The sequence below is a fragment of the Amphiprion ocellaris genome, chromosome 17 (genome assembly GCF_022539595.1).
Source record: "Amphiprion ocellaris isolate individual 3 ecotype Okinawa chromosome 17, ASM2253959v1, whole genome shotgun sequence".
Classification (NCBI taxonomy): Eukaryota; Metazoa; Chordata; class Actinopteri; family Pomacentridae; genus Amphiprion; species Amphiprion ocellaris.
In genome coordinates this window covers 30,933,346-30,950,391 of record NC_072782.1, presented here as the reverse complement: position 1 = coordinate 30,950,391, position 17,046 = coordinate 30,933,346, and the positions used below count along the sequence as shown (strand labels likewise).

General features: G+C 38.1%; 1 protein-coding gene and 1 long non-coding RNA gene across 2 annotated transcripts in view; one reads left to right on the top strand and one right to left on the bottom strand.

Annotated features, from left to right (window-relative positions):
* The window catches only part of ccni (cyclin I), a 23,430-nt gene extending 20,045 nt beyond the window's left edge, over window positions 1-3,385 (top strand). Inside the window, exons 8-10 of the mRNA XM_023291033.3 lie at window positions 380-509; window positions 773-984; window positions 1,545-3,385. Coding sequence (XP_023146801.2) covers window positions 380-509; window positions 773-984; window positions 1,545-1,748 — 546 coding nt within the window. The 3' untranslated portion in view covers window positions 1,749-3,385. The remainder of the gene's footprint in view (window positions 1-379; window positions 510-772; window positions 985-1,544) is intronic.
* On the bottom strand, window positions 2,234-17,046 carry LOC129350978 (uncharacterized). The gene is made up of 6 exons (XR_008604579.1): window positions 13,714-17,046; window positions 13,147-13,301; window positions 12,326-12,403; window positions 11,657-11,760; window positions 10,557-10,861; window positions 2,234-6,078 (listed from the first exon to the last, which is right to left on the bottom strand). It is a non-coding gene; the product is annotated as an uncharacterized LOC129350978 (long non-coding RNA).

The following is a 17,046-nucleotide window of genomic DNA, read 5'->3' as shown; positions in this document are numbered from 1 at the left end:
TTTATCTTTAATAGTTCCTCAGATATTGTTGCTCAAACTGACTCAGATTTCAATGTGAGAACAAATATAAGGTACTTGATATATTGAAAAATTCACAGACACCATTTGTGAAAAGCTGAGATAAACATAGAGAATACTTTTAAAATGAAATACAAAAATGAACAAAAAGTCAACTTTCACAACTGATGGAGCAGATTTGACTGATTGAACCACAAAAACTACAATATTACCAGATACTCTGATCCATATTCTACAAATCTAACAAGAAAAATGTCTTTAAATTGCCATTTATGTCATTTTTGGACCCCACTTTGCAGACCAAGTCTTGGTTTGATGATTTGAAATGAAATCTTTGTAATTTCCTTCTTTCTTCCTTCAGATCGACAGCTCTGAGTTGATTCGCAGTCGTGAGCTGGTGTCTCGTAGTCTGTCCACACTGAGAGCTTCCCTGCCTCCAAACACCGTCTACATCTACCAGCCCCTGCAGCCTCCGGCCCTGGACCGCACACGTATGTTACACTTTACATGTCAGGTGCTGGGCGAGGAAAAGAGCTTCATGTGGTGCAGATAATAAATGAGACGTTAGCAGACATCTGCAGCCCAGAAACTACGTTAGCCGCTGCTAGCCTAACACGGCTAAATGCTATCTGCATTGTGGGAAATGTAGGCACCAGAAGGAATCATATCTAGATGTTCTGCAGCAGCTTTTATTTCCTTGTTATGTGTATACTATGTTTAATTAGATTTGTTGACGTATTTCTGGTACCTCCAGGGAACATCACCTCCACCGCTGAGTCTTCCAGGGACCACGCCCTCACCGCCGCCCAGCCCCAGACAGCTGCTGGTGGGGGGGAGAAGATCCAGCAGCCCTGGAGCTCCTCAGCAGACAGCAGCATCCCAGCTCTGCTTTCTCCTCCACTCCTGCACCACCCCAACCACCTGCAGAAGGTCACGCTGCGATGCAAGGCCTCCGCCAAGCGAAAGGTAACGCTTTTAGTCTCCCTGAATAACAAATGTAGGGACTTCGGTGGAGGTGAAGCAACACCAGGAAGTTTCTGGATATTTTGTGAAATCTAAAGTCCTGCACCTCATTTCAAACAGAACAATGACTAGAATCTGAATTTCTGAACACGTAAAACAGCTTTCCCAGTACCCACAGGTGTCACCAATCCAAGAATAAACTGGGACATCTAAAATAAGACATAAAGCTATTTTGATAAACGATTATGATTTTAAATTTGGTTTTGGTTAACTTTTCTGACTGGTGAGTAGTTCAAGGACTGTCAGAAAGTTTAAAGTCCATTTTTACAGTTTCTGGCTCTAGTAAATGGTGGAATTTTGGCGATTTTCTTTTGATTTTTAGGATTTTCTTTAACATATTCAAACCTACAGGCTGGTTTCGATGTACAGACTGGCTTACTCTCTTCTCTTTGGTCACTTTCTAAACCAGCTACTTCATTGTGCAGCTCTAAAGGCGACCAGTAGAGTAACTGATAATTAAAACGACAGTTACCTCGACAATAAACGTCTGTCTTTGTGTTCAGGTGGAGGAGATGGAGGTGGACGACTTCTACGACGGCATCAAGCGCCTCTACAACGAAGACACCACCAACACCACGGCCGTCCAGGAGGGGGCGTCGTCTGGAGGGGCAGGAGGAGGAGGCCTCGGCGTCTGCAGTGTCCTGTTGCCCCGACAGGAGGGCAACTCCTCGCCCTGCCCGCCTCTGCAGCCCGTCAGCGCCTCCTAGAGACCAAACCGGAAGCTGCTCGCCGAAACTGCCTTGACGCCGACGACACCTTCAAATGAAACCCCGAAAATTAGCGACATGTACGGGCAACTACCTCAGAAATAAGCAACGAGGACGGAGAGAGATATTCCATGTATCAAAATCAAGACAGTGGCAGCTCCGAAGCAAAAACATTGCCCAAGAAATGAGTAAACAACGCGGCATTAACCCTGTCGGCAGTCGAAGCGGTTTCGGTCGACCTGCAGTCAACTCCCATCATCCCCTGCAGCCGAAAAACAGAGCGCAAAAAAAATCAAAACATTCAAAAAATTAAAAAACCTGCTGCTGCTACTCTTATTAATTCTATTTGTTGAACATAAAAGGTTTAAAAAAATACATAAATAGAAAAATGTTACCTTAAAAAAAACACAAAAAACCTAGAATTAACTTCTGTTCCCCGTGTCTCACTCACCGCCCCGGTTTATTTAAATGTCATCATCTGTCAACTTATTTATGTCTTCCAACTCTTTTCTTTCTTTCCTTTCATATGTTTGTGTTTTTTCTGTCCTCTTTCCCTCCTCACTCTGCACGTCTTCATTTAAAACCTCAACAGGAAGTGTGAATGTGAATAAATAGACGATTATCTGCAGTATTCGCCCAGATAAAAGAGAAAAGGTGTGTTTTTTTTGTTTTGTTTTCTTTAAATGAAGTGCCATTTTCTTGTTAATAAGATGCTAATATAAATCTCCCTCCTGTGAATTCCCTTTTTCCTCTCTAAAGCTTTGTTGTGGCGACTCGACTAAATGAAGTTTCTCAGGTTGTTTTATTCACGAAAATATCAAAAAAGCCTCTGAAGTTGTAGCTTAAATGCGGTTGCGTTCCACAGGTCATTATCGATCATTTCCTGTTTGTTTTCTGCTCTGGTTCACATTTTCTAAAAGCTCCTTACCTTAAAAAGGCAACAATCAGCTGGTTCGTTATCTAGAAATAGCACAAAGAGTCTTTCTTCTTCCTGAAATGAAGGCTGCACAGCGAACCATGCTGCTGTTTTCTATAGTTGGATGTCTCCTACTTTTACAGGCAGCCAGTAGCTTCCATTTATTTACCTGCAGAATTGGCGCTAATTTTGTTATTTACTGAGATTGATCATTGATTTTCCTACTGTATGGAGATAAATCGGAAGCATTAGATGGTGGAAATATTAAAAAAAAACATCCAAAAGTTGATTCAAATTGAAAACTGGTTTAATTCTTGAAACTATTTCTAGATAACGAGCCTAGAAAATGTACGTGCTTCATAGAAACTTAATTTGAAACCACAGCAACGAGTGCAAGTTTAAAAACTCCAGTCAAATTCCTCGTTTTTAAACTAATCCAGCTAAAGTGATCCTATTAACTCTGACCCTGAGTTTGCATTTTTTGGTTCATAATAATAAAAAAAAGGTCAAAACTTAAGCTGATAGACAGGAATGTGGTTTTCCAGTCGGTGTCTGAACATAAAGAGACTAAAGCTACAACATGCTCTGTTTTTATCTCTTCAAGTTCTGTTTAATATATTTTTTCTATGTGCAAAAAGCTCTGTTGTTCCTGCTGCGGGGAGTCATTGGAGGCTACCGCAGGTCCCTGAACGCACCACTGAATAAAGAGTATGACAACTGAGAGCTCTTGTTGTCCTTATTCCTTTGTATGAACACGTTTTACATAGTAGATACGAGACAGTTTCACTTCCTGGTTAAGATAATATGAAAATAGCAGCAAACACATCGTCCTGCCACAGTTAGAGAATGATTTAAAGGAATGTCAGCAAAAAGGTTTAGCTAAGACTCACCTAAAGCAGCACTTTTTCATGCTACACAGCCTGTAAAACCTGAACAAGAAAAACAGCCAGCACCACAAATCAGGAAATTAGCAACTCTCACAGCAGCTAAGGCTAGCAGCTAGCTAAGGAGGCAGTCACAAACTAGCCCAAAACTGTGTCTGGAACACAAGAATTAATAATGCTTTGACCTTAGGGGGCAATAAAGGTGATGCAACAAAGAAAGATTAGTAAAACTGAAGAACAGGAGACAAACTAATAAAAAAATAAATCCCATAGTAAAGAAAGAAGAACGTTCTAGCGTCATGTGACACTGATATCTTCACTCATGTCTGTATTGTACATTTTCAGTTATTGCAATCCAAATTAATGAAGTAACATAGTTGTGAAAGAAAACAAGCTCTCTACTATCACATGCTGTTAATACGTGAGATTTAATGTATATAAATATTGGTTATCTTAACTTTTAGCCTTAGTACAGTGTTTCTCAAATACTATGACGTTTTTAGAGCGACATGCCAAACTATGACTTTTTTAGAGTGACATGCTATACTATGGTGTTCATAGAGCGACATGCTATACTATGGCGTTTATAGAGCGACATGCTATACTATGGCGTTTATAGAGCGACATGCTATACTATGGCGTTTATAGAGCGACATGCTATACTATGGCGTTTATAGAGCGACATGCTATACTATGGCGTTTATAGAGCGACATGCTATACTATGACGTTTTTAGAGCAAAATGATATACTATGACGTTTTTAGAGAGACATGCTATTCTATGTAAAAAAAAAAGCGATTTTTCAACATGTAAAAATGTGCCATATGATGAAAAATGTAAAGTAGGCCGTGAAAAATACTATGGTAAGGTTTTCTTTGAAAAAAATATCATTATGAATTTTGGCGCAAAAAAACGCCATATTATACTATGTCGAAAAAAAATGAGATTTTTCAAATATGTTGTAAAAACGTGCCATATGATGAAATAATGTAAATTAGGCCATGAAAAACACTCCAGAAAGGTTTTCTTTGAAAAAAAAATCATCATGAATTTTGGCGCAAAAAAACACCATAGTATACTGTCGAAAAAAAGAGCGATTTTTCAGCATGTTTTAAAAACGTGCCATATGATGAAATAATGTAAAGTAGGCCGTAAAAAAGTATGTTGTCCAAAACTTGACAAAAATCTCATAGTTTAGTATGTCGTCCAAAATATGACAAAAACCTCATAGTTTAGGATGTCGTCCAAAATTTCTTGGTCGTGGTCTTTCTGGTCCTGCTCCAGAACACCTTCATCAACTACGTTTTCCTTTGAAGAGGCCCTCAGATGCTTCAATTTCTGACAACTAATATTTTCAGCTGAACTAAAGACAGACTTTGTGATTTTTCTGCTCACATGTTGTGTTGTTGTAAACTTCCTCTTTCTAATAAATATCCTCCTAACCCCCTGGAAACCAGCGTTTGTCCTGTTTTTGTGTTGCTCCTCGGCGACCCTAGACAGCCGGGTCCTAATGTATTTTGAGCAACACACCATACTATGACAGTTTTTACAATGATGGTTCTACTATGGAACCAGTTTGACATGTTCAGGTGTTCTTTGTGTGAAAACTCAGAGATTTCAGGTATCAGAAGGTGGTTTTCAACTTTCTTTGTTAACTTTCTGCTTCAACTTTAAATTAAATTTCCTTCACTAAGCCAGCCCTCTGGACTTCCAGGAAGCTGTGTTCCTATTGGCTGTCCAGGTGGCTGTGTTCCTATTGGCTGTCCAGGTGGCTGCTTGGTGTTACCAGGAACACCTGAGCAGCTCAGTGTCTTCCTGCTTTATTTAGCTGCAGACAAACATCTCCTCTGCTTCTCTTCACCAGTGAACTGGGTTTGGCTCCATTGATTTAGTTTGTTCTTTAGGCGTTGGCTTGCAGCTTCCAGCAGTAAAATCATCTTTAATGTGTTTCTTGGTGTGTTTTAGGGCTTTGTACTGGATAGTTGTCTTGGTAAATGTGGTTCTTTAGCCACAGTTATCACATGGTCCTAATGTGTGCAGTGATTAGTGGATTTGGTACAGCTGAGTTGTGTCTTTATCTTGGCTGTAGTGAGTCTTCAGAGGTTTTTGGTCAGACACATTCTGTATTCTTGTTTGAGAACCAGCGTTGGTTGTCCAGAAGGTAAGAGTTCCTGTCCTGATTCTCTGTTCTCAGAGCTTCTCTGGTAGGCTGCAGGAGACTTTAGCGTTTGGGTTGTGTTAGTTTGGTTTTTGTAAGGTTTCATTTGGACGACTATCTTGAGGCTCCTCCATGTGGTTTAGTGAGGTTTTCTGGAACAGTTCTACAAAGCAACCTGCAGCAGAAGAGACTTTGAGAGTTTTTAGGAAGTTCTGGAGACCAGACTTTAGAGCAGCAGAAACATTTGTCAGCAGTTTGAGCAGGAGAAGGTGAGCTTCAGAGTAGAAATGAGACAGAAACCTTCTTGACCCGTGTGGTGAGGTCCTGTACCAAGAGTTTGAGCAGGTTGTGAAGAGTCTGTAGTTCTTTGGTCTGAAAGCACAAGAAGAGTCGACTCATTAAAGGAGAAAACAGGAGATATTGTTGCTTCTTCTGTCGCTCTGCAGTTTCCTTAGACTGAATATCAAGTTTATATTTTAAATGATTTACCATGTGAGCCCAAGAAGACTTCAATAAACTCCCTCCATCCCCTGAACACAACAGATTTTATTACCATGTTAAATCTTTTTTTAAAAATATTTTTTTGAGTTTTAATCATCGTTTTAGCAGTTTTTTCTCTTTGCTTGTTTAGTTTTGTCATCTGTGTGAAAGGTGCTAAACAAATAAAGTTGAATTGATAAACTGAATAATTGACTAACTCATGATTGTGACAACAGAAGTATTTTCATTGTGATTTAAGGGTTTATTTCATTTTTAAGGTTGGGGTTAAAATCTTGACAGAAAAAAAAGATTAAAGAAATAAACTACATTTAAAAAAAGCAATTCAATCAAAAGAAAAAACATTTAAGACAATAAAACTTTTAAAAAGAAAATTAAACATTAAATGCAATTAAATTATATTAAACAGACAAAATATTTAATTAGATAATTAAACAGAAGATACAAAACTGTAATTATGAAATTAAACACATTTTTTTTATCAATATTGAACATTAAAGATGAAATATTTTAATTAAACATTTAAAAATACAATTAAACAAGAAGAATATTAAACATTTAATTAGATTATTAAACCTTTAAAAAGACAAAACAATTTAAAAATTAAATGTTTAATTAGAAAATTAAATCTTAAAGACAATAAAACTTTAAATAGGAATTAAACAGAAAATACAATGAAGCATTTAAAAAGACAAACATTAAAAGATGGTAAAACATTTAAAAAGAAAAACCTTAAAGATTTAATCAAAAAATTAAACATTGAGAAAGAAAAGGAAATTTTTCAAACAAGCTGATAAAACATTTGAAAAAACAACAAACATTAAAAAGACTAAACATTTCTAAATCAAATCAGACATTAGAAAAGAATAAAAGGTGAGAAAAGAGCAAAACTAAACATTTAAGAAGAATCAAACTAAAGACAAAACATTTGAAAAGACACCAGTTAAACTTTAGAAGATCAAATTAAACAGAAGAGACAATAAAACGATGAAAAAGAGCAAAAAGAGATAAGTCTTAAAGTGTTTTCTAGTCTTAAATGAAAACATCAAGTTGTTTCTTCAAACATTTCCTCTTTCTATGTTCTTGGTTTGATTGTGGACAGATTTACTAAGAACTCATTTCAGAAAACTGCTTTCCAGATAAAGTCTACTACTAGTTGAAGGCATTGATCAAACTAATGTTACCTTCTGATCTCCACAAACTTTACTGTTCAGTGAAGAGAATCAAAGTTTGTTTCTAAAAAACCCACAGGTGAAGGTCTGAGAAGAACTCAGATGGATGGTCTAAATGTGAAATCAAGACTCATGGTCACAAGTTTTAAGGCTTCTGTTAACCAGAAAGTTCAAACTAACAGAGAAGTACTGAGAACCTTTAAGATTTCAGTCCTCAGACTGTCTAAAGGTTCAAACTAACAGAGAACTACTCAAGAACTTTTAAGATTTCAGTCCTCGGACTGTCTGAAGGTTCAAACTAACAGAGAAGTACTCAAGAACTTCGAAGATATCAGTCCTTGGACTGTCTAAAGGTTCAAACTAACAGAGAACTACTCAGGAACTTAGAAGATATCAGCCCTCAGACTGTCTGAAGGTTCAATCTAACATAGATGTACTGTGGGACTTAGAAAATTTCAGCCCTCAGACTGTGTGAAAGCTCAGGTCCTGAGGACTCGGGAGGTGTGGAGGCTTTGGAAAGTCTTGGAACTGAGGGTTCCACCCTCCAGCACAAAGGCTGAAGTCCAACCTCCTGAGAAAAACGGTCGAGACGAGACTCGAGTTAAAAAAAAACTCGAAAATGACAAAAACTAGATGATAAATGCGCAAAAAAAAGGAGAATTAGTATCTGAGCGAGTAGCTCAGGAGGATAAGAAGAGGACTGCAGACTGGAAGGTCGCAGGTTCAAGACCCGCCACTGGCCTTTTTCTTTCTTTGTCTTTGTCAGGATTTTGAGAAAATTTAAGAAGTGTCTGGTCTTGAACCAGCGACCTGCAGCTCCATAGGCAAATCCTTAACTCACTGAGCTACAGATCAGATACAAAGAAATAAATTCGTCGTCCCTTTGACATCGTAGTTCCTGAAGTCACCACATGGGTGGAGCCAAGGCGGAGTCTGGGTGGAGTCAGGGCGGAGAGTAGGCGGGGAGGTGGGTGGCGGCTTCCCCCCTCTACTCCCCCACCTTCCCCCACCACCCACCACACCTTCCCCCGCCCCACGAGTTCTTCGAGTCTCCACGAGTTCTTCGAGTCTCCATGGGTTTTCCCTAGTTTCTGGAGTTTCCACCAGGTCGGAGGCAGAACAAGTTGTCATGAAGAGGTGTTGAAGTCGGCCAGGATGGACTGACTTTTTACAGCGACTAGAAGGAAGACCACTAGAAGAGCAGGTCTTTAACCACCATCCATAAAATCCATGGAGTCGCTCCAGAGAAATGAAGGGACGTCAACTTTTATCAACCTCCATCCAGATGTTCAACTTCATATCTTTACTTTGACATTTTTAGCACCACAAACCTTCAGTATCACACTTTATTATCATTTATTAGGACTTTAATGGAATCCACCAGCAGATTTAGTTTTTGTTGACAAACTTTATTCTTGTCATTGTGGGACTGCAGTATTTAAAACTCTTCCTTCTATTTGACCTCATGTTTATTAGTTTTAGTGGAGAAAATTATTTTAATTGTTGATTAGTCTCTTCAAAATCAAATAATAAATTGGATTCGTCAAGAGGTTTAAATTTCTTACTTTGTCATATTTTAAATATGACAAAAAATATAAAAATAGTGTCTTGAGACAATTTGACCTGTAATTGGCGTCATATAAATAAAATTGAATTAAAATTGTATATATCTTGTAATGTTGGAGTAATTCAGCCATATATGTTGGAAAACACATTTTCTTTGTCCATTAATCTGTTGATTGTTTTCTCCACTAATTCATTTCTTGTTTTGGTTTATAAAATGTCAAACCCAAATATATTCAGTTTACTGTCATAAAAACCAAAAAGATTTACATTCATGATGCAGGAATCAGGCAGTTTTTCACTTTTTGTCTTAGTTTAGTCAGAAAGATAGTTGATAATGTGTGAATTGTTGCAGCTTGTGAGCCGTAGAAGGTTTTAATCTTTGGGGCCGAGTGTCAGAAAACATTTAGAAACCAACATCAACAAAACACTCAACAAAGATTTGAACATCATTAAAGGGAAATCCATCTTTTGCATGACAATGTCTAATTAAAGGACATTTATTTCCAACGTAAATGTGTGATATTCATCCTCTGGAGCTTTCTCTTCACATCATCTTCCACCTGGACTGGTTTGGTCGGGAGCATGTGCAACAAACATTTGAAAAACTGCACTTTAACATCAATGAATGACACTGAAGTTTAATCTCTACATAAATGAGACTGAGTCTGGATGTGCTGCTCTGTCATTAACTCCTAAGTTTAGGGAAAGTTCAAACAAAAGAGGACAGTTCAGATCAGACTTGAGAATGAGCTGATTCTGAACAAACATCTCAGACTTTCTGAGCTTCAGCACCTCTAGCAAGATAATTTAACAAGCAACTCAAGAGATCCAGAAGTTGGAGAGAGTTAGCTTTAGCTGAGCCAAGGAACATGTGGGATGCTAACCTAGCAAACATTTCAGACTTTTCTCTGTGAATTCTGAGAAATAATTTCCTATTTAATGACAGAGCTACACATCTTAACTCAGTCTCATTAAAACAGACTCTAATTCAGTGTCATCCATCCATATTAAAGTGCAGTTACCTAAAATGTTTGTTGCATGAGCTCCAACAAAACCTGTCCAGGTAGAAGGCCACTTTGACAAACAGGAAGTGGAAGATTCCAAGCAGATTTATAGAAGGGGGAACTGGACTGTACTAAGTGTGGTCGAGTATAGAGGGGTGTTTTGTGGGTTTTTAAGGCTGATAATGATTATTAGTGAGACATTTGGAGCAGATATTCATTTGCAGTAAATGAAAGTATTTATAATCTTGGAGTTAAACTTACAAGAACACAAACTTTAACAGAAAACTTTGTTGATATGTTTTTGTTTTGTTTACAGATGTTAAAGGAGTTTTATTCGTGATGTATAACCAATCAAATCACTCCAGAAGACAGAGCGACCACAGGTAGATAAAGGTTCAAAGCCAAAGTAGCGCCATTTTTAAATGTATTTATTACCGTAAATCAGTAAAAAATAAAATACTGATAATCAGTAAATCAGTCAGCCCAGAATTACTACAATTCTACAATGTATGTCTCTTTCCTTTGACTTGTTATTTGTACAATATACGATGTATATGATGGTGTTTTTTCATACCAAAGGCTATACTATGATGTTTTCTAACAGACATACGATGCTACTCTGGTTGTTCTGGCTCTGGGCCGCTGCACTCCTCCTCTGTTGTTTTCTGGATTGTACTCAGCTGCATGCCTTCGTCCACCAGGCCTCCGTTGACTCGTCCCGCCTGCCGTCTCTGGAGCTGAAGCTGGATTGGAACAGACCAAAGTACAGTCCAATCACGATGCCAGCTGCCTCTCAAAAGGCTCCTTCATCTGGCAGGTGGCAGCACTTCTTCTGAGGGGAAGCTGAGCTGGACCAGCAGAACTTTGGAGATGTGTTCCAGTGGTTGGTGGATGTGTGGGGAGACAGAGAGGGACCTTTGAATTGTTCACAAAGGAAAACAGGGAACCCATTGGTAGTTTTAGTTTAGGTGCTACTGCGGTGTGTTTTTGGGTTTTAAGAGGTGAACAGGAAGAGGTTTTTTTGTATTGATTATCTTTTACTTTGTTCCTGGTTGGAATGTCCATCAATGTCAACGTGAAGTTCACTTTTAGTTCTGTTGATTTATTCTTATTTTACTAACACCCATTTGCTTTTAACCCCCTCACATGTTGTGTTGTTGTAAAGTTACTCTTTCAAATAAATACTCGTCTAACCCTCTGGAAACCAGCGTTTGGACTGTTTTTGTGTTGCTCCTCACCTACTTCAGACAGCCGGGACAAAACAATGTTTTGTGGACTAAAGGCTACATTATGACGTTTTTAGAGCGACATGCTATACTATGACGTTTTTTTGGACCAAAGGCTATACTACAACGTTTTTAGAGCGACATGCTATACTATGACGTTTTTAGAGCGACATGCTATACTATGACGTTTTTAGAGCGACATGCTATACTATGACGTTTTTAGAGCGACATGCTATACTATGACGTTTTTAGAGCGACATGCTATACTATGACGTTTTTTTGGACCAAAGGCTATACTATGATATTTTTTGGGCGACATGCTATACTATGACATTTTGTTGAACGACATGCTATACTATGACGTTTTTAGAGCGACATGCTATACTATGACGTTTTTTGGATGACATGCTATACTATGACTTTTTTGAGCCACATGCTATACTATGACATTTTTTTACACAGCACTTATGCAAAAAAAGATTACCTTCAAATGCTCCACTGTCTTTAAGGACAGCTTTTCCAAGTAGATGGAAGAATTCTTGTCTGGGGCCTCCAAGGTCTTCTGCATCCTCATTGGTGTCTTCATCGCTGGCAAAAGTGACATACAGCATGTCTGTGCTGTCAGCGAATCTACGCCTGCTAAACTGTCGGAGGGCAGTCGTCCACACATTCTCTCAGCTCATGTAGATTGGTCTGTAGGCTGTTGTGACCACCCTCTCACTATGTGCCCATACTATTCCTATGATTTCTTCTTTGGTCAAAGTTCTCGCAGACCTTCAAACAAAAATACTAAATATACATTTTGACAAACCTGATGCTGCTTTTAAAACATTCAACACATCTGAATTATATGCTATATGCCTATATGCTGAAATTCAGTGATGTGGAGGCTTTTGTATCACACAGAATGTAAATATATGCCATCCAAGGAAAAAAAAAATCCACATCACTGTTTATATAAACCTACCTTGACCAATGTTGAACTTCAAAATTAATAAAAAAAATTAATTCTATCAAGTGCGTCTTTAATCAATCCTAGGCTTAATTCAATTTGCCAACAGGTATCCTGATTTGCACAAAACATATCAACCTGTTCTCATTTCCAGTGTGTCCTACATTACGTTATTTGGCCACATATGACAGCTTTACTTACCGATCTTAGTGACGTGGTGGTCGCGGCTAAACTTGAAGTACGTGAGGGCCCGGCCAGAGGTATCTGTGGTGTGGAAACCTGAAACAAAGGGCCATATTTTAAATGTCAGATGTGGTGGAAAAGCCCCTGTACCTAACATAGGGTTGGTAGACTGGTTAAAGTCTGAGCAAAAGTAATTATCCAGTTTTAAGTAGTTAATTACTTACAAACCTATAAAACACTGTTTCAGTTAATATCTCTTTCTACATTGTGTCTCAAGTCACTACACTTAAATCACTTCAAATAACTACACTAAATGTTGGCTTATCAATAAATGAATCAATTTCAAGATGACTTAGAAGTGGATCAGGGTTGATTTTACAGATGGAAATAAAGATCTCTCATTAATCACTAAAGGTTTGCGTGTATAAAAACATACATATTACAACATATTAAATATATTTAATACCAACATATTTAAGATCTAACTATATGTAGCTTAACTCCTAGACTGCGGCCTAAAGTGGAGGAATTTTAGACTTGTAAAGACCAGGTAAACCTTAGCTGGCAATCAAGCTAACGTTAGCTACTTGTAAATTACATTTTAACATATTAATCACAGCCCAGCATGGTCACTGCTGCTACTGGTACCCACTAAGCAGTGATTAAATGAGCTTACGTTTTTCAAACACAGCAATAGGAAATCTTTAATGTGAATCACATAACCTTTGCTAGCATCACACTGACGAAAGGTAACGTTAGCCTGTCGGTCTGGCTCATTAAGTTAACAGTAACTCTGTCCAGAATGAGCTAATGAGTTGAAATTCAACCGCTTCACTTACCGTTTGTGGTGTGGACTAAAGTGCAGCCCGTACACCGGCCATAACCGCCCTCTCGAGTTGGTCTGATTGGAGCGAGCCCGCCATGTCTGCTTCTTCCCCTCGCATCACCCACTGAGCCGCAGTCGGAGGTGTGGGCGGGGCTTCGTGATCTGAGGCTACGGCAAGGGGCGTGGAAGACAGGCGTTAACCTGCCTAATTTGCATAATTTCTAAACATTTAGCTTTACACTTGGCGAACGATTTAAGATTTAGATTTAACATTTAGATTTAGATTTAACATTTAGATTTAACGTTTAGATTTAGATTTAACATTTAGATTTAGCATTTAGATTTAGAGAAACATGAGCTATATATATATATATATATATATATATATATATATATATATATATATATATATATATATATATATATATATATATATATATATATATAAAAAATTCTAATATTTTTTTTTTACCTTTGGGGTTTCCTTAAATGACAACAAACCAGCCTCACCTGACTGTAAAACGCTGATTTCTGCTCTCAGTGTTAACAATAAAAACAAACCAGCTGTGGTCTCACTCACCTTGTAGGTACTTTCTGTCAGCTTGCTCACATCATCCCGACCCCAAGACATGACTGCAGGTTGTTTATTCAGCCCAGAAATAGAAAAAAAAGCTTCAACAATTCAAAAAAAGAATAATAAAAAACAAAACAAAAAGAGAAATAAAAAATCTGGTGTGTGGTGTTAATCCAGATGCTCCCTCAGTCCCGGTAGTAAATCCCAGAGCCGCTGCTGCTCCCAGACTCCGCTCATGTGGCCACAGAGACACTCAGCAGCACGGAGGACGGGACACCAGGAATGTATTAATGATAAACAGGAGGGAATGTTAGAAGGTTTTTTATATTATTATTAATGATAATGTAAAAAATCTTGTAACAGTAGGTTTAGTGAAAAGTCTGAGTTTGTTAACCCTGAAATGAGGGAAACTCAGGGTTTTCTGTTTCACAAGGGGAAGTAGCTCAAACTAGAGACAGAGGGGTAACTCTAGCCTGTTTCAGAAAGAGAGGCAAGTAAAGCTTTTGGTTAGTTACTGTAGTAACGGAGTCTATGAATGTAACCTGGCCGGGACCAGGTTTATCTCAGTAAACCTTGAGTTCCTCTCTGCCTCTGGCCTTTTTCAGCCACATATGTTATTTGATTTTGTCATTCATTCAGTCAGCAGGTGAGTTTTTGTGAAGTCTAGTTCTGCTGTGTGTCAAAATGTCATATCCTTTGATTAATGGTGCAGTGGATGAAGGAGCAGCATTACTGTGTAGAGAATTAAATATTCTTTGGGATTCTTTGAGATTGTTATCAGACTGTGCATAGATGTTGTTGCATTTGTGGACAGTTGTCTTTTAGAGTGGTAGTGTTTTACATCACAGTTCATAATCTACATCCACAACCTAATCTGTCCTTACATTTGCAACATGACCAACTGCAGTTATGCTCTGACATCCCAGCAGATGTTGTGTGTTGCACTGTGGTTCTTTGCAAATGGAAGTTTTTCTATCTAATGTCTGAGATGCAGAGCACTTCAGTAAGGCAACTGTGTGTAGGAGAGGCAGGAAAGTGTGCTTGGCCTTGAAAGGGTTTTTAAGTCATGTTTGTGGTTTTCCCTGGACATAAACCTGTCAGAGTCATGAAGGAGGAGTTTGACAGGATTGCAGATCAATGATGTAGAGATCTGTTAAATTAATTTTACATCATATTCTGTTAATGACATCATGTTGCAACGTCAGAGTGGGATTAGTAATTGTAATGTCTTTTAGGATTTCTCAGTGTGATTGGTTGCATAGATGGCACACACATCCCCATCACAGTTGCCTCACATAGTGAAGCTGATTATGTGAATAGGAAGTGCATTCACAGCATAAATGTGCAGGTAGGCTGCAGGTAGATTGAGTACAGTATCAACATGTTAAAGGCTGCATTGTAGTTCAACATGTGTTATTGTGTGCACTGTCAAGATCATATGTGGTGCTGCATATATTATTTCTAGTGTGGAGGTCAAGTGGCCTGGTTTTGTTCATGACTTGAGGATTTATGATGAGTTTAACGTGAGCAACAGACTGCAATGTGCTAAGCAGCATAAAGATTTTAACAATATAATTGACTTGTCTATGTTCTTCAATGTACTCTAATGTATCCAGTGTACATTACAGGAGAGTTTGATGGTCTTCTGCTGGGTGATAGAGGTTACCATGTCAACCCAGAGTGATGATCTTCTAAGTTGAGCCCCAACAGAACTTCAACCAGGCCAACCTATGAGAAGTGGGTTAAAGACAACAAATGAATATATAATATTAAATCACATCTTTGTGTGTGTTAATAATGAAAGCTTCTTTTGGTAATGTAGTAGCATATAGAGTTTTTACAGTATATAGTGCAACTTTCAAATCTGAGACAGTAATTAAAGCTTTACAGACTATTTGTAATGTATCAATAATACATTATGTAAGGCATGGCATTTTTATATATTGTTCTGATGTTATAGTTTTATGAATGTTATTAATCATAATTACTAGATAGCAAGTTGTTGAGCAACTGTTGTTTGAACACATGGTTGAGTATTGGCAGTAGTTCAGTGCAAGATGTATGTCTACATAGTTAGCAGTAGAGGTCTAGCAATCTGTGCTATAGGTAGATAGGCTGCTACGCTGTCCCGAAAGATAGAAAGATAGAAAGATAAAGTGATTTAACACACAGTATTTACTCAGGTACTAAACTTCTATGTGTATTTTTAGGCTTGTATTTAATATAGTGTCTGTTTTTCCTGATAGCAGGGACAGAGGGGGAAATGGAAACAAGTTGGGGAGAGACTTGAGATTTGTAGCTTGACTGCTTGATTGGGGTCAGGTTCTGGTTTTATGTAAAGTGCTTAAATACTTTTAATTTTTATTCAAAAATATCAATTTTTCCACAGTGCTGGGAATCAGGCGGTTTCTTTTTTTTCTTTTCTTGCCTACTTTATTAGGAGAAATCAGGTCAAAGTGTTCCCAGACAGGGGAGAATCTTCTCTTTCTAGCAGGCTCCATGGAAAAAAGAGCCTCAAACTGATTGCAAGCAAAGATACAGCAGGCAAAAATCCACAGAATGTGAACAGGGAATCCATTGCGCTTCACTCCCCCTTATATTTTAAATCACATGTCAAACCCTGGAAGAGTTCCTGAACCAGTCACATGGTACGACTGGCTCGCGAGGCTTCTAACGTCACCACATACGTCATCAACACAAGCTTGGATAACTTCACATAAAAATGCCTGGATTACTCGATACGAAAGGACACATCACTAGTGGTGGGTGTTGTTACCGTGTTTAGCTCTGGCTAGGGAGTTTAGTTTTTTTGCTTTTGTGTAGCTAGTTTAGCTAGTGTTAAAAAGCATGTTTATTTTTGCGGTAAAGTTGTTCATTTTAACATGGGTGGTCTATGGGGATTGACTCGCTTTTGTATCCGGCCTCTACTGGACATTTGTGGAACTGCATGTTTTGACACAACCTGTTAGCTTCATTTTTCAGCTTTGGAGATTGCTTCTTGATGGCAACTAATAAAAGAAACAGAAAATAGGCAGTGATTTTGTGCAAGATTAATCTGGCAGAAAACAAAAGGAATAACATGTTAAGGGTGTGTAAATTGGTCCATAGAGGTGTGTAATTAAGTTCAGCTTATTGTCATAACATATTATAAACGTGAAGGAATGAAATATGTTACCCAGGTCCAGCAGCATACAAAATAAACAATAAATTATTAATAAATATTTCTACCTCTTCTGATGTAAGGCAGCTAGATTATTTGTTTCTGATTGATTATCATTATTTCATGGCATTGACTCAGTTTATTTATGTGTTAATGTATGTGCTGCTCTCTACTGGTGT